Source organism: Aquila chrysaetos, chromosome 7 (assembly GCF_900496995.4).
Source record: "Aquila chrysaetos chrysaetos chromosome 7, bAquChr1.4, whole genome shotgun sequence".
NCBI classification, from domain to species: Eukaryota; Metazoa; Chordata; class Aves; order Accipitriformes; family Accipitridae; genus Aquila; species Aquila chrysaetos.
In genome coordinates this window covers 2878558-2902053 of record NC_044010.1, presented here as the reverse complement: position 1 = coordinate 2902053, position 23496 = coordinate 2878558, and the positions used below count along the sequence as shown (strand labels likewise).

The following is a 23496-nucleotide window of genomic DNA, read 5'->3' as shown; positions in this document are numbered from 1 at the left end:
GGTTTATATAATGGAGTAACACCAGCCCACAAGCATCTGCTCTTAGGGTGCTGCATATTCCTACTCAAACATCTATCAGTCAGTGCAGATCAGATGACAGGACTCCTTCAAGCAGCAGTGCTACTTCTGCAGCACCCCACAATTCCCAAATATTTTAAAGGAGAGGCTATAAATGGGGATTGCCCATTTCTATGTGTGTCTCAATAAAATGGTGGATGCGAGACCATGGTTTCTGCTTAATGATTATAACCCCTTACTTTAGTGTTTGTTTCTTTACATAGATTTCTTTTAGTCATGGAAGAAGTTAGTTAAGTAGTCGAAAAACGTTAGAGTTGCTTATTTACATAGCTTGGTGTCATTTTCTTCTATGGAAGAGTTTTGGTTTTGAAAAAGGGGCCATCTGTAATTTTAACAGTTTTTACTTGACGGGATATCTGTTAGCTGCTTGGCATGCCTTGGCAGGAGGTCCTCTATGATACGATGTCTTCAGTTCCTCTGCCTTGCCAGGAGGAACGAATCAGACTGTAGTCCTTGTTATTGCAAAAAGATTTAATCTGACACTACTAAAGAATCACCCATCTTGATGAAGAAAAACATGTCTTACCGCTGGACCTTCTGGTCCTAAGAATTAGATACCTGCTGCAGGTAACACTGGTCTCGACTCCAGGAGTCAGTTCTAAAGTATTTGCACTTTTCGTTCTCAGTGGACACAGAAGACTTTCAAGTCTTTGGATTCTATTAGTACTAACCTTTGAGAAGAAAGAGAGACATCAGATTTGTATGTATCATACAGTAAAAATGAGTCATGGAATAAGAAAGTTGTGGGATGCTGTGGAGGGTTTGGTCATAGATCATGCTTATGAGAAGCTTTGCCCATTGATACCTCTCCTATGTATGTAATCATTCACTGGCAACTTTGGTTTCCAGTAAAACGTATCCACATATGCATGTGCTCTGGTATTGGGCATTCAAGATACAGTGAGTATGGATATGGCATGAAAATATCAGATATATGCTAAATGGTCATTATACAAGTGACCAAAAGGATTTGGAGGAAAAATCTGAATCAGGTTGCAATATTGGGAAATGGAAATTTTCTTCAACTTGTGATGGAATGGCCCAAGACATGAGAGTGTAAGTTCTTTGTTAATATTGTATTATGTTGTCATGGAAGTCTGTATCTTGGAAGCCAGATTCAAGTACTTAAAATTAGGCACCTGATTTTATCTTTTTTTAATTTTTTTTTTTTTTAAAATAGTGATAAGCTTTGGAATAACAGGATGTCGAAATACTCTATGAAAAACTGTTGCATACAAGTGAATACAGAGCAAAATATCCTATTTCACACATACAGATCTTAAAATCAGGATTAAATGTTGTTTTCAGAAAGAACGTTTTTCTGTTAGAATGTTCTTACTGTCACAGTTTCACTGCTTGATGCACATAATTCTGATTCTACTTGTTTCACTCTAGATCCCAACAGACATCCAGACTTAGTTTTCATCTTTTTCCCTTTTATGTATAAATTAGGATAATCTGGCATGTCTGTGAAGGCCCCTGGGAGATCCAACATACTGATAAGAGAGAGAAGATAGTGACTGGCTTTTATCCTTGAAACCCATGATGTCTACTTTGAGGTATTCAGATGTATCTGTATTAGTCCGCCCTTTTAATATCTTCAGAGATATTCCACTCTCCCTGACAGCAGAGTTATTATTTAATAAAAAGGCAAAAGTAAAAGAATAAGTTCAGTCCAAAGCCTGTACTATAGCTACTTCTGCTGTATGTCCTGGTAGAGTACACTGGTATGAAAAGTTTTGATGAGGTAAGGTCATACTCCTCTATGCTTGGCAGCAAAGCACAGAATTTGTAAAAGATGGGCTGAAGTGCCAAGAACATGTGCCAAGTCATCATATCTCTTCAGCTCCTTCTGCTGGAAGGACCTCACTGCAGCTTTCAGGATGTTTGAAAACCACCATCAGTTAGTGATAATGCTGCTATTTAAGCATCAGCCCTTACTTCAGGGCAATTGGCCAGACTGAAGCAGACGGCACAATTTCTCTCTTATTTTAGTAATTTGTGAAGTATTTCAGGGTGAACACTTATGCAAATAAATGTGGATTATTGGAGAGTGCTTTGTTTGTTTGGCATATGCTGAATTAAATCATGTACTTTGTTAGGATGTTTCCTAGAAAACTAACTTAGCATGATACTGATGCGGAAGGGTGACAGCTGCTTAATCAGGGCAATGCTAGTGTAATATTTGTTAAGGACAATCATTAGCTAATGCCATGTATTTATACTGAATATAAAGCTCAAGTGAAAGGGAAAGCATTCATCTGTTAAAACTGCCATTCAGTTTGGAATCCCCAGTGGGTGGGTTAGATGGTTGGCTTTGGTGCTAGTCTTGCTTCCTCTCACCTTACAACAAGTAGGGGGGAACAGTATTTAAAAAAAGAGTGCCACAGAACTGTCATTCAAAATGGACCAGAGGATTACTATCAACCCTTAAAAATTTTCCTAGGCTACCATATAGCTTTATTGTCCATTTTAAGTAGGTTGTTTAAACGATGCACAGTTTCTTATTATTTTATCAGTTACGATTGCATTCAGGACTACAGTTTGGGAACAAGTGGCAAATAGAGTTACTTAGGTTTTTTTCTCTACCTTGCTGTCCTATAATGTAGTTATGATATTTTAACCACAGCTTTTCCTTTGTAGATACCAGTACACTGAGATCACTGTCAAAGGAGATACTGTATTCTTTAGTAAAACTCTGTCTCCAGCTTACAATTAGGGAAATGAAGGCACAGGGAAGAAAAGATAACTTTTTTCCCCCTGTGGTTATCCAGTAGACCATTTGGCAAAATCAGGAGTAGACCTCTGGTCTGTCAAGGTCAATCATCTCCATTAAACTGCTTGTTTAACAATTGGAAAAGTAATTACTTAATACTATAAAGTTTTAACCCTCAAATTTACTAATCTATGGACTTTACGTCCCTGAGGCTAATTTTAGAATAGTTTACTGCAAGTCTCTTCAACTGTGAAAGGGGAAGTAAAGATTCTGACAATTGCCTGCAGTATAGGTGGACAGTTGGCATTTTTGTTCAGGATTTTACAATATGCTTTTATGATCATATATAACAAGTAGATAGGGCTTTGTGTTTCTGTTCATAATCTTGGATGTTTTGAATACATATGAAGGTGTTTTGCCTGTTTCAAACAACATGGTTGTTACTAATATATTTCATATTCCTCTCTTCTTTTGTTTTACTTTTTATCTTTGATAATTTTCTGGAACAGCAGTTTCTTGTTGAAGTCTCTGACTCAGATGGGAAAGGCCATCATCTAAGTTAGAGAGATGGCAATTTAGCATGCAGAGAGAAAGACCCAAAGAGAACAAATAGAAAACTACATTCGTGATATATCCGGACAACAAGGTATTGCTACAATATTGGACTAGGGAGCTAGACTTGGGTAACTTTGCATGGGACTGCATTGTACTTCTGTTGATGAGACAGAGAGCAATAGTTACATGTGAGCTTTTACGTAAGTGTGAAATGACTCACTCTAAAAAGTATTTTCTCAGATTTAAAAAGGAAAGCCTGCTACAGAACCATGTTACTGACCTTAGGCCTAAATTATTAATTTATGATGTCTTGATAAGTACAAAAATCTGATACATTCGTGTGTTAAATGAACCAATACTGTGTAAAAAGAAATTTAAGATGCATCCTGCTGAATTTTTGTGTTAATTCATGTACTTTATTTCACAGGCAAAAAGACCAGGCAAGAACAGATCACTCAAAATTGCACATGTTTCAACCTGATGATGTTGGTACTTTAATTAGAACAGTGGAAAGTCAGCATGAATTCTTTTGTTTTACAGAAAGCAAGAAAAATTGAGGTTAATTAAAGGTTAATTAGAGTTTAATTGGTAGTTCTTTTTTTTTCCTCTTTACTTTGTGTGATAACAGAAATCTTAGAATCCTTGACTTTGATGGCAACAGATTGGGCAGGCCTGGTGTTGATTGCTACTGCCAACATGAAAGTGGTGCTGCAGTTCTGCAGCTCCAGTTCTTAATCAATGAGGTAAGGCCATATTTACTCAGATTCTTCTGTATAAATGTAGTTGAATAAGTCAATTTGTGTATTGTAATTGAGTGATATAACTTTTCACATTGACAAATTGTGCCAACAAGTAAGTGGTGTACATCCAGAGGACGTTCACCATACAGCCTTTTAGAAGACTATTTATGGGACTGCACACAGGGAAAAGTATTACCTTCATATATATCAGTATAAAGTACTGAACAAAAGGCAGTCAATATACGAATGTGTGCAGGTAGATGTAAAATCCATGAAATTACTAAATATGCTACGCAGTCTTGCTTCAAATAGAAATTAATAGATAAGCTGAATCTTTCTATGGAAATATATTGATGGTTATTGGCTGAAAACTCAATAGTTGGACATAGGCTACTACTTAAAGCAAGGAAAAGCAATTGCAGGGGTCATCAATCAAACCAGCATGCTTAGTCTTTGTAAATGGTTTGTTGAAATCCAGTTTAGACAACATGAAGAAACAGTGACAGATTATAGCTTGCTCTGTGCAGAAGATCTCTGGAGCTGGTAATAGGCAAGAAGACTTTCTGGAGCATATAAATCTGGTTTTATTTCTAGAACATTGTAACTTGGCCAAATTATAAGCTAGTCGTAATTCAGCTTTGCTGAATTTTCTCCCATGATATAAGGAAACACTTTTGACAGTTTCAAGTCCTCTTTCTGAGCCTAGCGATCTTAGAGTTTCACTAGGAAAGAGTTTTAGTTTTGTGGGTTTTTAAACCCGAGAAATACTTATCTTTCTCTCCACCTGTTTGGAGAGAAAGTACCTGAACCACAGAAACTGAGGGAGGACTGAAACTTTAGAAACAATCAGTCCAGTGGAATTCTTTAAAGGAAGGCAGGGATGAAAACAGGGAGGCCAAGATTTGAATCAGTGTTCTTTCATTTCTTTAGGTGACCAGCAGATCCCCTAATACATAGGATTAATTTGATTTCTGTGATGGAGATTCTCTCTGACATTGGTCCAAATTCTTTGGGAGATGAGAATTAAAGCATGGATTACACTGTATTAGAGAAGTCTCACCTTCATAAATTTCACTTGCATATGTCAGTGTTGAAAAGAACAGTTGCTAGGATTAGGAAGGAAATCCAAGATGCAAAAAGAGAATTTTATCAGTCAGTCATAGTTGGTATGAACTGATATTTCAGTTATATCCTTGCCCTTTCTCAGAATAAAGCACTGCCTTCTGTTTGGGCAATATCTAGTTCCTCTCTGCCATAGTAATACACAAGGATAGATCCTTTGTACTAGACCTGATCTGAGTTGTAAATGTAGTCAGTCACCACAGTAGCAGTAGAGAGCTTCCTCTGCAGTCCATTTTCACATGGCGTCACTGTTCCAGGTGAGGAGAAAGGTAGTAGGAAGAAGGTAGAGTAAATTCACTACAAGCTGCCCAGGCAGATAGAGGTCTGGACATTGGAAGATGTCCATTTTTGGGGCACCAGAAGCAGAACCTGTCTTCGGGGTATTTCTGATTTGTGATAAAGACTCTGTCCTTTTGTCTACATCTCTTAGTTCTTCCTAGGGCCTCTCCCCCTGCTACCTGTCCCTACTTTTTATCTGCATCTTCTTTTCACAGTTCCAGTTTTGAATTTCATGTTGTCTTGATATGACTACTAAACTGTGCTTGGCATTGTCACTTGTGTGTATGTGTGTGCACTAATCCCTTTATCCTTTAGTTACATCCTTCACACTCACCTTTTTAAGTAAGTGTTGTCTGTTCTCCATTTCGTTAAATCTCTATGCTTATGTGGAAATACGTGAGAGTTCACATGCATAACCTTGGTACAAAGCTTCAATTTGCCTTTTAAACTGATGGAGTTTTAATTTAACTTTGCCTGATCTTGTACTAATTTAAAATATTTACATTTACCAGATCAATTCAAATTGACTATTATTTATGGTAGAATATGTTTTTTCTAGAAGAAAGCAACCATCTTTCATAAATTGTATCATTTCCTATGGGTAGATCATTAACAGTGAGGATCACTTAAGAATAAGACAGAATCTGCAGAAAAGTAATATATTCTGCCGTATTTTGTGTCTGCTCTAGGGTGCTTTGGTCAGTGCAAGTGCAGATGATGCACTTCATTTGTGGAATCTCCGACAGAAACGACCAGCTATCCTACATTCTCTGAAATTTAACAGAGAAAGGTAAGACTATATGACACAAAATAAATACCTCGTTTAAAAAAACCCCAAACTTACTTTCTGGATTTCTAATAATATATGCTTATTAGTTTGCCTTTCTAAAGGTGGATATAGTTTTGTCTTGAAATTTTTTCTTCCCTTGTTTGAGTCTTGTTTCCACAGAACAAAAACTTCCCTTTCTGTTTCTGCAGCCTTCTCACAACTAGAAAAATGTTGTCTGCTTTTTGTTAAAATGTTTTTCAATTTACCTTCTATTTGCATGAACTGCTGTGAACAGTAGTGTGTTTGTTTTTCTTAAGACCAGACACAAGAACTGTGATCCTTTCAGATGATCTGTTGTTCAGTACTAGCCAGAGTACCTCAGCTGGCTGTGTCAGGGAAATAATTATTTTCTCTACCTTGCAAGGGTTTTATTTTCGTAAAATACTGGGAGTTTAGGAGAAATAAATTGTGAATTTGGGAAACTATGGCAAACGTCAAATGAATCAGAGACTGATTTTCTAAATTTTACTTTATCAGTACCTAATTGTAGAAAGCCTTACTGAAAATAGATTAAATGGGGCGGTGGTAATTTTCAAACTCAAACAGAAGCCGAGCACTTTAATCTGTATTTAGTCACCCAAGTAAAACCTGCTACAGTATTATGGAGCTTGAATGCTACACTTTTATTAATATTGAGAAAAAGTTCCATGTTTCTATTAAGGAATTAGGTCAGTAGTCAGAAGACCAAGATCCAGTGCATAAATGCAGCAGTTGTTTTTTTGTGAGTCCTTGAGCAATACAGCTATTCTGTGCTTCATCTTTGGGATGGATTTTTTTGAAATTTGAAAACATAGATATAATACTTACTATGGTTTTGACGGAGTTTAAGTGATACTGTAATTCTGTTAGTATATACATTCAGTGTTTATTAAGGTGCAGCAATTTCTTTTAGATATTTATGTATTTGCTTGTGCAGTGGTGAAAGATATCAGTACTTTACCAGAGCTGTGAAATAAACAGGCTCATCAAAGCTTTAGCTGCAGCAGATCTGAAAATTATTATGGAAATAGACTTTTTCTTTGTTGTTTATTATTCAGATACATATCATGTTTGCCCTTAAATGTCACCAATTTGCAAGTTTTGTTGTGGGAAGTACCACATGATAATTTAGAAAATATATATCCTGACTCCAAAGAGTTTATAACCTCTAGCAAAAGTGTACCAAGTGGTTTGGGACTGTGTGAGGGAAGGTGAAAAAGAAAAATTATATGTACATTTGCTAGCTGCTTCTGGACAGTAAGTCATCATTTTACATATATTGAAATATTTGAATCTTGGCATTCTCATCAGGTAGGTACATTATCCACAATTTGTCATTGATAAATCCAAATATTGTAGACGTTATTCCAGTACATCTTGGTCTAGCTGTCCCAGCCAGCAACCTTGCATACAGTCTAAGGAATCAATACTGAATGCATTGTCTGTTCACCTGTTTGCCTGTCATTTCTCTTCAGAGACACTAGCTGGTATCTTGGTCAGAATTTTATCATAATTTCTTGCTAAAATAAAGTCACATGCATTTGGGCTTTGCTGAGAGCAGAACATTTGTCATCACATTTACCTAATTTTCTTTTGCTTCTGACAGCCTAAAACATTGGGCAAAATATTTTGAAGCAAGTTATTTGGAATACTGGAAACTTTTGCATAAAAACAAATTTTGTGTAATGACATTTTCGAACTGAGGTTTAAAAAGCATCTGAGGATGTAGTTCTTTATAACAAATGCATAGCTAGCTATACTGCCTTTTATCAAATTCTAGTAAGTTGTAAGAAAAAAATACTATTAGTTCTTTCATGCATATTTTAAGTAACTGGTACAATCACTGCCATTTAAATAATATTTATTAGAACATCAAAGGCTATGAGGTAAATATCCTGACACACTGCTATATAATATTGTCAAAGAAGTAAATGCAGTTTTAAATTAAAAAAAGAGTTGTCAATAAGTATGAAGAAATAACTGTGTAGGCAGTTCTTTTCTTCTCAGGGTTCTCTAGCACTGCACTAAGTTTTTGGCTTTTTGTATTCAAGCACTTGGCTCCAGAATGAAATCTCTTCATTTCTATTATATTTTCTTTTAACATACATATCAATTAATTTCAAATAATCTAACTTTCAATTTTCTAAGCTTGATTACGCATTTAGTATGTAAAATTCAACATAAGCCTCTGGGCAAGTAGCAAAAAAGTAAAGCTAAAATGCTAATTAACCCTCTCGTCAATTTGGAACATTTTTATGTATATATGCCTAATAGAGTTAAGTCTAAAAGAGAGTTTCCATTTTTTTTTCGAGTATATTTTTTGTGTTAGAGCACAGAAGTTATGAATTACAGGATGCTCAGAGAAACAGCAAATAATAGTTGCCTTAGCTACAAGAAATTTATGGCAAAATGGATGTAAGGGGAATTTGGGAGGCTGATAAAGTAATAACATCAAAATCGATTTTCTTCAAGAAATTCAAAGGTCTGTCTTCCAAAAATTAATGTCGTCTTCACTGTTAGAACAGTTAAAAAAATTACTATTTTCATCTTTTCCTCTCCTCTTGTAGGGAGAGGTTAAGGGGAGGCAAGATTCATACTGAAGAGAGAAAGATTCCTTCTTTTGTCTTGTTTTAACTTTATGACTCAATGAATGAGCTGGTTTTGATGTTTCTTAAATGGAGAGAAATGTTTGTTGACAGAGAATAGGTTTTAAAATACTTTATTTTACAGTACTTTTATAAATGAAGTTTTTTTAAAAAATGTTCAGAAAACAGTAGCGTATTGAAAAAGGCCATACACGGAAGTGTTTTGACAGTCAAGGGCTAGTTCTTACAGTAACACAATTTATAATTTAATTTAATTTTAGGTTAAGACAGCTTTTACAGAGCCAAACACATAATTTTTCAGATGCATTTTACCTATGAAAATGGGGCATGTGGCTGCTTCAAATTTTCCTATTTGCATGTCTCTCTTGAGGATTTATAAAAACTGTCATTTTATCCATATAGTATATTTGTCTCCTTGATAAGCTCTTTGGTTTAGATTTTTCTTTCCTGAACAATTGGCAGATTTACTTCATAAAGTGATGCAATATAATGCACTTTTACTTAGAATTCCAATATTATCTGCTTGTGATGAGGAAGATAATTTTATTAGTCCAAATTCTTGATTAATTTGACTTCAATTAATTAGCTTTCATGTAGAATCAGTTTATTCTAAGTTTTTAAAATATTTGATGCATGAAGCATACAGCTGTTAGATTCTGTTAGATGGATGCATGCTACTTAAGTCTTTGGTATTCAGTGCACAAGTCTTCATATTGTTGAACTGTTGAATTTGCAATTTGCTTCTATTTTTTGACATTTAAGATTGCAGCATAATGGACTAAAATCCGCCCCTAGCAGTGTTTCTGTATATGTTTATGCAACTACTTGAGTCAAATTTCCCGAAGCGTATACATATATATATTCCCCTTTCCTTCCCACAAAGGTAAAAAACATGTTTGTTCTTTTCTTCAGATGTTGGTAACAACATAGATGTAAAGAGTGAAGAACTATTACACGCAGTACGCTAGTTATCTTTCACTTACCATGTAGCATTCAGTATTAAGAGACTGAATGGTTTATGAATAATAACTCACTAACAAAATGTACTTTTGTAGCCATTAAGTCATAGTTTGCAACCTCTACAGTTTTATTTTTTTCTTTTTCTCACCTATTGTTAAACTAAGGCTGATGCAACATGAGCAATATTAACTTGTCTCTGATAATTCACTGCTCCTTTACTAAGTGTCTCTTTGGAGCATGTGCCAAAGGAACACTGAAGAATGAGACATAATGGCAAACTGATTTTTGTTCTGCAGTGTAATGCTCTGGACTTCTTAGCAAATTATATGGTTTTGCTTTGTATCAAAATAAAAGGTTATCATCTTAAATTTTTATTGCTATAATTGGAATGTAATACAATGCATTAAGAACCCTCAAGAAAATATAAATCTAAGCAATGTGTTTCAGTGCTCAACCGCATACCAAGAGCTGTAATGATAACACGGTTACTCAGAGCCATACTTGACAGTAGCATATGGTTGATAATATATGATTTGGTGTTCCGTTCACAAATAGGATGGACAGGTAAAACTTTTTAATCGCTGGAAACAGTCCTTAAGAATCTCTTCAGTACTTCTGAAGCATAACATTATGGTGATGTTCCTTATGTTAGTCCCTGCTTTTCCTTCTTTGATGTCATAGGAGATGCCAGATTCATATTCAGTAGACATTTTAGGCAAAATAAATAACTCGGTTACTGGAACTAGGCACTGTCTCTATCTGCTGCGAAGAACATTAGGATTAAGCTAAACCACCGAAAACTATTATAGGCCTTAATTATTTTTAATATAGAGTAGACTTCAGCAAGCACAGCTTTAGATACGCAACAGTTTACACAGTTTTCCCATTTAAGATTAGTGCAACTGGGGTAGGAAAAACCAGCAAGGATTACAGTGTGAAATCCGGGTACTTTAGACCTGCATGCACTAGTTTCACTTACAAACACAGTTCATCTGTTGCTCTGAAGCTGAGCTAGTTCAGTTGTGTTGACTGACATGGGGGATAGCCTTCCTCTTTTTCTTCTTTTAGCCAGTGCTGACTGGTGTGTTACAAATGAGCTGACAGCACTACAACAGTTTATCCACTGACTCGCACTCAGCATACATGAACACAGTGTACGAGTTCTGTTGGGTCTTTAAATCCATCTGCATGCACTGCACACCGATGTCATGACAATACCATAAGTGCCCATCCGCAGAGGAACTGCCGGGTGGCAAAATCTGTGTAACTGGCTTTGGGGCTCTGATCTGTAACACTTCTTCAGTTGTTAAGGGTATGCTGACAACAGAGGACGAGGAGCCTTTTAAGTGGTGACTTTTAGAGCAATTCTCAGTTAGCTGTAACTTACTGTTAATTAGAAACTTGACTCCTATATCTGAGATTTTGCAGTATTTGAACAAGATGATTGAGAGTATTACTGCAATGCTTGGCAGCAAAGAGAAAAAATAGGTGTTTTTGGATCTGGTGACTTTTCTTTTGTGTGTTGGTCTATATTCTTTCCTGCAGTAGCTGTACCTTTGCAGGATTTTGTGTCCTGTGTTGTTAAGAGTTTACCTCATCAAAACGACAGCGAGAGGCTACTGAATGAATACGGGTGGCTGGCTGTGCAGTCTCAGCAGTACCTGTATCTGTCTGCTTGTGGGTTAGGGACTTGTGAGTTACTAAACTTAGATTATCTGTCTCATTGGCTGTTCAAGGAACTGAATTCCTATGATAGCTTGCCTGCTCATAAATGAGCCTCCTGGTTAATATTGTATTGCTGCAAACTCTGTATTGTTTATGTACTTTCAAATTAGTCAGAAGTTTGTCATTAAGCAGGAAAGTAGTTCATAGGTTCAGTGCAGTTGCACAGCCATACTATACCACAAACCAGATTCTGATTACATGGTGTGGTGCAGCATTTAGCTATTCCAGAGAACTACAGAATTCAAATATAAAGCAATATTTCACCATACAATCCTGCCACAGTTTGTGGAAAGGATTTAAGGTTTCTCAGGTTGACGATGGAAAAAAACTGAGGCATGCAAAAGAAGCCATGCAGTTGATTGGCATTCAGTTCCACATTTTGAAGAAGTTTTTACAAAAGATTTCTTACAAGTGTTTTTTGTTTGTTTTGGTTTGGTTTTTTTGTCTTATGATGTGTGTCTTGCCAAATGTGAAGACAGCACAGACCTTAGACATGTAAGATAAATATTAAATATGAGTGGTGTGGTCTTGCATCAGCATTTGTCACTTTTGAAAGAATGATGCTCAGGGATTTCAATAAACAATTAATGTTGTTTGCGTGCAATTACTGAGCTTGGAAAGATTCCTGAGGCCCGTAAAGAACACCCCCGGTCTACAGGGCTGTGCCTTAGTACTGCAGGGCAGGAAAGTGAACTTTGTCAATGTCACTTCAGAAAGACAAGAGACTGGATACAAAGTTTCTCCAGTGAGACTGACCCAAATCATGTTCCTGTAGTTACCACATGCTTCTGCCTTATCTGTTAAAAAACAACAACAACAACAACAAAACCCCCTACAACATTACATTCTTTTTTCAGGTCTTACATCATGTTATGGAATATTTCATAGTATGCTTGACCTGTAGGATCAATGAGAGCCATAAGCTCATCCTGGAAAGGTGGCATGCAACCTAGTTGAAATGATGAATGGCTTGGTCATAAAAAGAAGTCTAGCACAAGCATTTTGGTTTTTTTTCTTCAACATGCCTTAGCTAAACATTAACAAAGAGCAAAAATACAAAACATAGATTGGCTTGTTGATACTAAGAATCAGCAGTTTTGATCTGATAGATTTATGAGATTATGCAATTCCACTAAAGCAGAATGAAGATTCACATGATCCCCAGGATTTTCTTTTTAATAGATCTTAAATATGTGGGCTTTCTAGTGGAGTGGAGCTGAAGGGACCTCCTCAGTCTAGTTCCCTGCAGTTGCAGACCAGACAACTCATATACCTCCTTTTATATAATGAGCAAGCTGACTATATTTTGCATCAAGAGATGCTGGTCCCTTATGGTCCCAGTAAGAAAGGCATTCAGACTCTGTAAGTTATCATTCAAAATGCTATTTATTAGAGCTAGCACTATAAAGAATGAGAGAATAAAATAGATAATCTTACATCCCTGTAGATGCTGGGAACCCCAAGTTGTGCATCGTCAAACAGGCCTCCAATCAGCAGGCTGTGCAGACCCCGTCCGTAGGTGAGGTTATCCCATTTTGGTCATTCAAATTATTATAGGATTTTCTTACACGAAAACAACTGTATTCATTATTCCTACTATCAAACAGGACGGACGTTCACACTAAAACTTCCTGCTGCACTGTTAGATGAAGGCAAGGCCACGCAGGTGGTACAGTCCCCAAGCAGGAGCTTCCCGCAGGCTCCTCTCTTACAACGAGGTGGCTGCGTTTATCCTGAGGCCAAGGGGTATGTGCCGCACAGCACGGCCTGAAGGCCACATTGTACCTGCAGCCCAGCGCAGCACGGGCTTGCGCCCGCTCAGGTTAACTGCTGCGTGGATCATTAACTCCTCTGCAAGCAATGGTCTCCCAGTCAGGAGCGTGACACTGTTATATGACTATTCCAGCTTAAGTCCACTACTCCTCCTATTAGGCAAAATTGCTCAACGCTAATTTCATCCTTCTAATGGCAAGAAACCTTCCGGCCTCAAGACTAAATGTATCTTTATGGCTCCTTTATTCCCATTTATTATGATATTCAGGTATCCACAGTCATGCATTTTAAATATTTTGTCTCTCCTTTGCAGTTAAACAGCTCATTCATATCTATTCACAACCTGCTTTGTTCTTTTTTTCACTATGAAAATCAAGGTTCTGTGTTTTCCTTCATAAATTTGTGTCTTCATTCCCTTTTCTTTGGCCTTTCTTCTCATATCAGTTCTCTCCGAGCTGATGATTAGACAAGGAAACATTCTAGATAGGGTCCCATCTGCGCTGTGGACATTGACATTACCATTTTCTTTTGTAATCTCTGCAGGAATATGTTTACTGATGCATACTGTAATAAGATCTTCCTTTTACGTGGCTTTGTCTTATCAGTGCTTGTGGTCTTGCTGTGATTGACTAATACACACGTTACACTTCTTCACTGATGTGTATCTAGCTGGCAGGGAATGTGCTGCTTTTGAGTGCAAGCCCTTAAGGGTGGAAGCAAAGCGAGACAAGCAAAATTGAAATTATCTTTTTCCATCACTTCTGTATCATGAATTCGAACCCTGAAGTGGAAGTTCTTATTCTTTGAAGTTTGGAGCCTTGCCCTTTGCATTTTAAATTTCATTCCATTTCTTGTACTCTACTTCTGCAGATCGTCCTTCCTCTCTAATATTGTGGCCCTAAAAGGTTTCATTAGTATTAGTATCAAGGTCACTTATGAAATTACAAGATCAGCTGTAAAACTAATACTTGAGAATCCCTCAAATAGCTAGTAAAATATTTCCTTTTTCAGTAAAATCAAGTGGAAAGTAGACCTTAAACCCAGAATTTTATAGCAATGATTTTTATAAGTGCTATATTTAATTTTGACATATGCTAGATTTCCTAAAATTGGAATATTTTGGAATAGCCTACCTTTGGTAAACCAACCTTCCCTATTTTACTATAACTTTTCAAAATTTGTCCTTTTGAAACTCAAAACCTTGTAAGTGTGTTTTTTTAAGTATATTTGAGCAAATAGTAATAATATTGTGGTCACAACATCATAGATGGCAAGATGGTTTAACTTATATTTCTATGGGGTTTCATTTTTTTTATGCTTATCTTCTATGGTGGGATTTGTATTACAATCTGAGTTGGTGCCACTGCAGAGAGAGTGCTGCAAGAACTTAAGCTGGCTAGTTTAAAACTAGTTTGGTTTCCCTATGCTTAAATTACACCAGGGTAGATGTTACTCTAAAATAACATCACTTTTTATTTGATTTATTGACTGTTTACTAAAGAAATCTGTTGGTTGCCATTTCCAGGAATAACTAGACCATACAGTTATTAGCAAGACTTCTTATCTGTACATGATGCAATAAACTCTCTTCTAATTACAGAAGTCCTGGTCATATTTTTCATTTTAGAATATTAAAAAGATCTCTGTTTATATCCAGATCCAACCTTGAATTTAAGAATCTCTGTTCTTCTCTTAATGGTGACTTTCAGAGTCTTTCCCCAAAGTAACTTTTAGTCCACCAGGATTCTGCCGATACTACTATTTTCAGTTTTGTTTCAATTAAAAATGTCCTTAAGTGCATTATGCCACAGTATCTGCTCTTATAGCTGTTTGCTAAACAACTTCTCTGAAGGCAAATAGAGCTGTTTAAGATCTATTTTTACACAGCTCTGTACATAAAGGTTCTATTTCCATAATGAGACTTTAAAATGTTCAATAATAACATTAGCATAGTATATAGTAATTTGATTTTTGGTAACTACTCAGAAGAGTCTCAAAACAGGAACCCTGTTATGTTGGTTACATATATCTTTTCATTTTAAAAGCATGTATCCAGGACTTAAGAAAACACATGACAAAGTATGATGAATAAAAAGGCAAGTGTTTTTCTAATTCATGGTTATCAATCACTTGCAAATCAATTCACATTTTCCTCATAGTGGTGTATTAAAAGCAGGTTAACAGAAAATGGCTGATATGCTATATATGAATTACTCTTAGAGATAACAGCTGTATTTAATAGCACAAGGACCAAAAAAAACTGAAACATGACTTAGAACAAATCGCTTCTACTTTCCCCCTATTGCTAAAACCGTACCAGATAGCCTCTACTTCCCCCAGTCCACCCCGATCTGTTCATTTGATTTATTACTTTATTTAAAGCTTTTTACAGAAAATATTTTGGTAAATACATAAAAGAGTCTTGGGATTTGATCTGAGACTGTGGAAAGCATATCAAGTGAAGGTTTCTAAACAAGAATTTTCTCAACTCTGAAACACCAAAATCACTGTTTCTAGCTCGTATTTGGTCAAATGTTGTGGCTATAAATACAGCATAGTTAAAATATTTGAAAGGTGAATTTAATTATAACAGCTAATGAAATAACTTTATAAATTTGCTGTATGTATATGCATGTGTCTGAATGCACATGTATAGGTGTGTGTACCTGTGCATACACACACACACGCACACACATATGAAATCATCATGACTGCTAGAACTGCTAGGAGAAAAATGCATAGCTAGCACAATTATTTGAGGGCTTAACAACAGTACAGGGACTAGAGGGCCCTCTGGCCTGACAAAACCTCTTTTCCAATTCACCTCTGCTCTACATCACTCTCTAGTTCCTTCTGTTATTTCTATGAGAAAACAGGTGTGTCTTCAGAATTCCATTTTGCAAAGCATCTTTGTGATGTTTTGTTTTTACTTCAATAGGGAAGAAAAACGTGTTCTGTATTATTTAATTTTTATGTCATCTGGCCATCCCTGATTGTCTGCCTGAGTAACTTATGTGTTGGTTTCTTTCCTCAGAAAAAAATCCTTTAGCTCTTAGCTGTAGACGTGTTGTTATATGCTGCAAAACTTTAGATCATGCACTTAGCAGTGTGCTGCTTGTTTCTAATGCTTTGTAGAAAATAAAGCATATTTCTCAGTAAGATTTCTGCTTTTTTGAGAAAACACAGGGTAACATGTTATGATGTTTTCACATAGCAGCTGTGTTGCCAAATTGCTCTAAGGCCAGGTTTGGATAGCAAAATTTAAAATACGTACACACAGCCATACACTGAACAACCGTGTTTCATGGCCTTGGTCATAACAAATGAGAAGTCCAATATTGCAATACAGAAATGCATCATCTATTTCGTATCATACATAGTCATATTAGACAAGAGCAAAAAAAGATGTCTTTTAAAATTTAAACAAGTGTAGACTGTTTATGCTGTCTAAATTATCAGTTGGAATTTTCAGCTTGCTACACTTATAGTATACTTACAGGCATTCTGTGGTTTTGTTTTTTGAAGTTTTCAGATTAGAGTTTTGAGACGTCTTTCATAGTCCTGTCCAGATTTATCTTTTGACCTTTGTTACATTAGATTTCCAGTCATATGTGAAAGCAGTGAAGAACATACACCCATTCTGTTGCAGTAAGTCATTTGGTTCTTGGAAACCACTCCACCCCTTTCCTGCCCAGGCACATGTCAGCTTCAAGCAGAATCCATTGCCATAATTTAGGATACTTTTCCTTCTGTCACAATAAACTCTGGGCGCTATTCCAGTAAATCAGAAATAGAGCTAGTAATGTCAGTGTTGAGATTATCTCATTAAACAGTACATGAGCAGGAAGAGAAGAGAGACTACAGATTGCAGAAAAACAAGGACCGTTAATCACAGAGTCCCTGTCTACTGAAGCATAACAAATGAGAACAGCTGGTCTCCGATAAGTCTACAAGATTTTAATTGATGGAAGCTGTTAAGAAAAAAAAGTGTGTATACATTGAAAAAGTATACACATGTAAAAATGCAATTTTTTTTTTACTTTGAAGTAACTTTCAGTATTTCAGTCTTACCCTGATTGTAGAGAGTCATTCAAAATAACTTGATCGATATTGATATAAAATAGGTTTTAAACTCATTATAGTAAGAATGTAGGATAAACACAGATTTGTGTATGTTGCGGCAAGCAGGGGATGAAATACTAGCATATCTTCAGTATACTTTTCTAACAGCTATGTAAAGTCAAGCTGTTTAGCAAAAGACAAGTTTCAACCTTTCATCTTTCAGCTAAGTCCCAGTTTACTTTTTTGAAACTATGAGGTTGGGAAGCAAAAACTGTATTTTTGATTTATAGCTTCAGTGTTGGGTGAAAGGATGAGAGAAACTCTACCCTTAGGTATTTTGTTATTTTTAATGCAGCTGCTACAAAATCAATGAAAGAAATAAATCAAAAACTTTTTCTTTTAAGAACATCATCTCCCTCTTCCATCCTTTGTGTTTTGGCTTTCTTTTATTGCTAAGAAACTCAATGGCTCTTATTGTGGTCTGTATTGCCTATCACTGTCACTATGCTTGGTATTACAACTCCATTTTTACTTAACCTTCAAAGAAAGTAATGGAGAACAAGTGAAGTACTGCAAATAAGAAATAGTGATTTCACAAGCCAGTAGACAAGAGAAAAATCATGTACCCTGTCTTTCCCCTAAAGATGAAAGCAAGAGTCTGTTTGCCAACGCTGTTTCATTAATTTGCTCACTCTATTGATTTTGTGGAACTTTTGTTCTCATTTTTTGTTGTCTAATGACCTTGAGTTGGCATCAGAAGCAAACTGGAAGCCAATGAAAAGTATGCTGGTTTCTTCCAGCATCTTTTCCTTTTTAAAGAAGCAAGTTTCCATATAATTTCCTTGTCTTTTTTCTTGGGTCCAAGCCTACACGTTACACCTGTTCAATCTACTGCATTACTGTATGTAATACTAAAGATCTAGCCAGGGAGGGTATGCCACTGTCGTTGTCAGTGATCCTGTTCCCACACACAAGACATCGCAATGAATTCACCATCAAAACAGTAAAAGGGAGTTGACAAAAGAGGGTGTCTTTTTTGCTGTGCATTTGTCCAGGAGGAAGGAAATTAATTTTCTGTCATCCTGAAGATTAAACAAATTGTTAGTAACACAGGCTACAAAAATTGCCATCCCCTTGCACACTGGGATTTCAAGAGTGACTTCTAAGTTGTTCTGGAGCTCCAGTAGTGCCAGTTAACATGATGCAGTGCTGCTGCTAAGGGAGATAGCCATTGGGTTACAAGGGTGTGAATTGAAATGCCTGTATCTTGTATTATAGGAAGTTATCGTGTAGCTGTCTTGTCATATGTGTTATGGCATGTTGAACAGGCCAGGATGATGTTTTACAGATTTGTAAGAAGGTTAGTTATAAGAAATAAAACTGGTAAAAACCAAAAGACCAGTTGCATGCTGTATACTTTGACTGACCGTGTAAAGTGCTCACGATAACCTCATAAGCTTTTATCTAAATACATAAATTCAGTCTTTATTCAAGGAAGATCTCCAAGTTTACTAATCTAATAAAACGTAATGCATCCGATGTTCTTGAACATGCCTTTTCTGATTTATTCTAGGTTCTTTTAAGTTTGAGTTAACTGCTTGTAAATAATTTGTGTTAACACCCATTATAAATGCTCATATAGTTGCTACACTAACATTTTGTGTAGTTAACGTAAGTATTTGTGACTTAGAACAAGCATTTATGGAATGCTGTAAACTATTAATTACAGTTGTGATTGTACATTCATTTGAAATAGGAAGCTCACAATTTAAGAATGGGCCTAACTTTAGGCTTGTAGGGTTATTTCGCCTGTCCAGAAGCTTTGCATAGGAACTTCTAGCTTTTGAAGAACCCGAGGAACAGCCTGCTTTTATTCTTGATTGCTTTAATAGGAAAAAAGGAAAATGAGAAACCAAATATACTATTGATAGTGCTTTGCTTTGTACTTTATATTTCAGTTTTTAAAACTTTAAAGGATTAATAATTAGTCCCAATTTCTAAAAATCGGGATGCTTCAGGATATGCCAATAGATCCAAAGGAAAAAGAAACCCAGCTAGGGACAAAACCAAAATATCTTGAGAAATAGTTTTTCAGCTGCATTTCATAAAATTTTACAGATTTTTTTTCTCTGCTTCTTGTATTTCTCTTTCTTATTCTTGTAGCTTGTCTAAGTATAATATTTCAGGTAAAGGACATAATGAAAAATGCTTGTATCTTCAATACTTTGAAAGCAGCAGTGTACCACCAGCCAGTTGACACATCTAAATAATTTGCTTTTTTGCTTTGTCAAAACAAATAACTATGTAAGGTGTCTACCAGCGCTATTTAATCCTGTTTGCCTAAAATGAAACTATAAAGTCAAACTGTTTTCTCAACATTTTTTCCAAGTAGAATTTATAGAAATGGGGAGGGAGGTGTCTGCTAATTATATGCAGCGCATTCCCAAATAGCTAGAAGAATACTTTGGTTAGGATATGTTTATATTGAAATTGTAGTTTAGAGATGGAATCCTGGTTTGTTGTACCTCAGCATTTGTAGGGAATTTGCCATCACTGAAATTCTTTAAATCAAGAGGTATCTTTCAGTAAATTGTTTTAGCTCAAGCAGTAATTAATTTGAAGGAATCTTATGGCCTGTGTTAAGCAGAAGAGAGGAGCCTTAAATGTTTATTTCTTATATTGCAATCCACAGATTAAATTACCAGTGTTGTGCAAATAATGACCATAATGAATACTTGTAGCTAAAGTGGTATAAGATAAAGACAAATAAAACTGTTCTGTGAACTGCTTGGGTAAGCTGAATAATCTGAGACTCAGAACTTGAAAGGGATGTTGGCAAACAGATGTATAGCACTAGAAAGTAACTGTTACCACTGCTTTGACTCCATATTCCATTCATGTTCCTTTGTAAGGAATGTGTATTGAATTGCCTCATGTGAAGCAATTAATTTTACTGTCTCTTTCTTTAAAACATTGATCTCTATAGACTACTTGAAGAGGACTAAGCTTAAGTAATGACTCCAAGTGGTCCTACTGTTTACAAGTATTGATAGTTCAGTCAGGAAATAGGCACAGTAGCATGTGAGCTCAATGATGATTTGTTTCAGTGTTTAATTGTAAATAGTTTGTGACTTTCATTAATAACCTAGAATTTATTGCTAGAGATGATTCACTGAGTAGTTATAAACAGAATAGTCACATTCAGCTCCTGACTAATTTGATGGAAAAATGGAACTAAGTTCTAATTATAAAACCCTTCATTAGATATTCTTCACCTACCCAGTCCTGTCATAAACTTTAATTATAGTATATGCATTAGAGTCTTAAAACAACAAAGAATATTTGAGCAGTCTGTGTAACACTCAACTGGAAAAAATCCAGAGATGGAAATGCTCATGCAGTATTTTGAGAATATAATTTACCTTAATATTCCTCTTGTGTTCAGATATCCCTAAATAACAATGGGGTTTAATACTCCAATGCCCTTGTTATGCTGTCGCCGGGATCCAGTGCAATTTATGTATGATGTGTTTTCAGCTCCACTTCACTTTCCTCTATGTAAGTAATTAAAACATAAAATAAGGACCAATTGATTTTAATTCAAAATAAATGTTGACTGATGATGATAGAAAATATATGTGAAACAGAAGATTCTTCTTCATTTAAATTAAAACTAAATCACACTTTTAAAAAACAGGTGGACCACAAGAATCAGTCTCAAAGGCATGTTTGGTTCATTCACTGTCTGCTAGGATCTGCATGTGTGGGGCTACTATAAATTTTTGAAGTCATCTTACATGGTATGTGGAGAATCTAGTTTGAATAGGAGAAAGTTTCATGTTGTGATAGAGTACCACCAAGACCCTGAAAGGAAAAACTGTCCAGATGTATTGAACTGCTATATTGTTCATTTGACTCTTTGTCATGCCAGTTAGTAATTTAAAGTATTTCCTGTACTCTTATATCAGCCCTAGAGACTGCATACACTTTGAAGTAAATTAAACTAAAAGTTTAAGTTAAACATTGGAAATCCTAATAATGGAGTTAATCTTGGATTTCTGCCTTCCTAGGACTTCCTGGTATATAAGCACTCAAACAGTCCATGTTGCAGGGGTAGCACTGTTATCATTACTATGCACAGACCCAGCTCACATCTATCTGGGGAACCGCACAACCACCAACCACTTGGTGCAAGCACATCGCATGATATGGATGGCAGACTGCATGGATTGCTGCTATTGTACGTGTCTTTTACATGTCTTACAGAGCTGATGAGCTCTAAATTTATATATAGACCAGGGAGAAGAGTAAATACCTCCAGAGGCCAAATAGCTCATAATTTATGTCTTTTGCTTGATCTGCTGGAGACAACTCCTTTTCTTCGTTGTCTCTAGCTTTAGCCTGTGCTTCTGTTTAGGCAATTCAGGTCAGCTGCAAATTAATTTGTTTGAATATCTGTCTAAATCTTCTTGTGTGCATTTCATGACTTAAAGCAATAATCTCAGCTGTAAGATTCCCATGTGAACTGACAGAAAAGCAACCCTACGCTTTCTGAGAATACTAACTAGCCAGAAGCTCCCTCAGAAAGGCCAGTCTGCTTTCGACCACTGGAGAAGGAGGGGCACTAGATGAGTTTGGTCGTCTTTGTATGTCGGTGAGGACTTTTCATATTACTTCTGTTCAAAAATACCAAAAGATTAAGGGAGTAGCGAGGGGAAAAAAAGGCTTGGGTGGAAATAATTTGTGCATGCTGATGGAGAGAGAAGGGGACTGTACACAAAGTCATGAGGCACCCTTGGCAGCTGTGGTTTTCATTGCTGGGGAGGAGAAGTCCTGCAGAAGGCAAGAAGGAAGGGAAGGGCTTATCTAGTGGTTTTCCTCAGTTGTGAATATTCATTGAGAGCTACACAGGCCACAGATTCCTCTCTAAAAAGAGCTGCTTTGAAAGAGGACCTGACAGAACATCAGCCAGTCACTGGCTAGTGCCAGGAAGGATGGCCAGTCTATCAGGTGGGAGTGCCAAGAGAACAGCTTGTGGTGATGACCAGCTGAGGTAAGTAACATAAATTAGTGGAGAGTAGTGAAAGCACCAGAGGATGCTGGAGAAGATTCCTTGAGTTGGGAGGAGAGCCTTAATCGCCCTAAAGAAAAGGTAGACTTGACATGCGTAACCTTCTTAAGAAGGTGATCAACTTTCTCAGCAGCTGTACTCATCCACGCTGGGACAATGCACTGTAAATTGGGTGTAAGACAGTGGCTGTAACTTAGTAGTAACAGAGTGCTGAGAGAAGAAGGTGGGCCAGGACCACACAGCTACTGGGCTTGCTTGCTGTCAGCTACTCGTGTTCCCGAGTTAATGCTCCTTCATGTTTCGTCTTCCTCTTCTCCTGTAAATCGGTGAGATTTCCATCTTTGCTGAGAGCCTCGACAGTGTAGTTTGTTTTGGTAGGATTCTGAGAAGGAGTTCAAGCTGATGGTTGTTTTTTGTAGGAACTTAGAGAAACTGAACCCTTCTGCCAGTCAGTGCTGGGCATAAGGGCTGTACATGTTCTATGCTTGTCCATATTTAAGATTGTCTGTATAAGGGGTAAAGGCATAGTATAAATTTAGTTGCACTTTTGATGTCAAGGAATGAGCAATTAAATAATTAAATTGGAAAAACTGTTCATCATTTTGACAAAAATGCAATTTATTCTTCCCCGTTCTGCAGCTCTCCTCACTCTCCACCAGGAAGAGAGTTCCAGGAAAATTTTTCATACTAAAAATAGAAAAACAAAGATAACAAAGCAGAGGCAGAAGGAAGTGTTTTCAAAATTATCTTTTATTTTTCTTAGAGCAATGATTAGTGTAATAAAAATGATTTTAAGCTATCTGAGAGTTTTTACTAGTATTTCAGAGAATGCAGCAGTCTATTTTAACATTGTAGTATTCTACTAATATGCAATGAGGTTTTTTGGTCAGAGTTGTTAGACTGTAGAGTACTGTGATTTTCTGAAAAATATACCTTTTCAAGATTTGCTAGTCAGAATATATTCCTTTCTAAAATGAGGTTCAATTTTTTGACAATGCCTC

The 23496-nt window shown here is 36.3% G+C and overlaps 1 protein-coding gene across 10 annotated transcripts in view; it reads left to right on the top strand.

Moving 5' to 3' along the window:
- Positions 1–23496, top strand: part of STXBP5L (syntaxin binding protein 5L) — a 203634-nt gene that overhangs the window by 71549 nt on the left and 108589 nt on the right. For all 10 annotated transcript variants that reach the window (XM_030019693.2, XM_030019690.2, XM_030019695.2 and 7 more), the window contains 2 exons: positions 4011–4092; positions 6180–6280. In XM_030019693.2, the coding sequence (XP_029875553.1) occupies positions 4011–4092; positions 6180–6280 (183 nt within the window). The remainder of the gene's footprint in view (positions 1–4010; positions 4093–6179; positions 6281–23496) is intronic.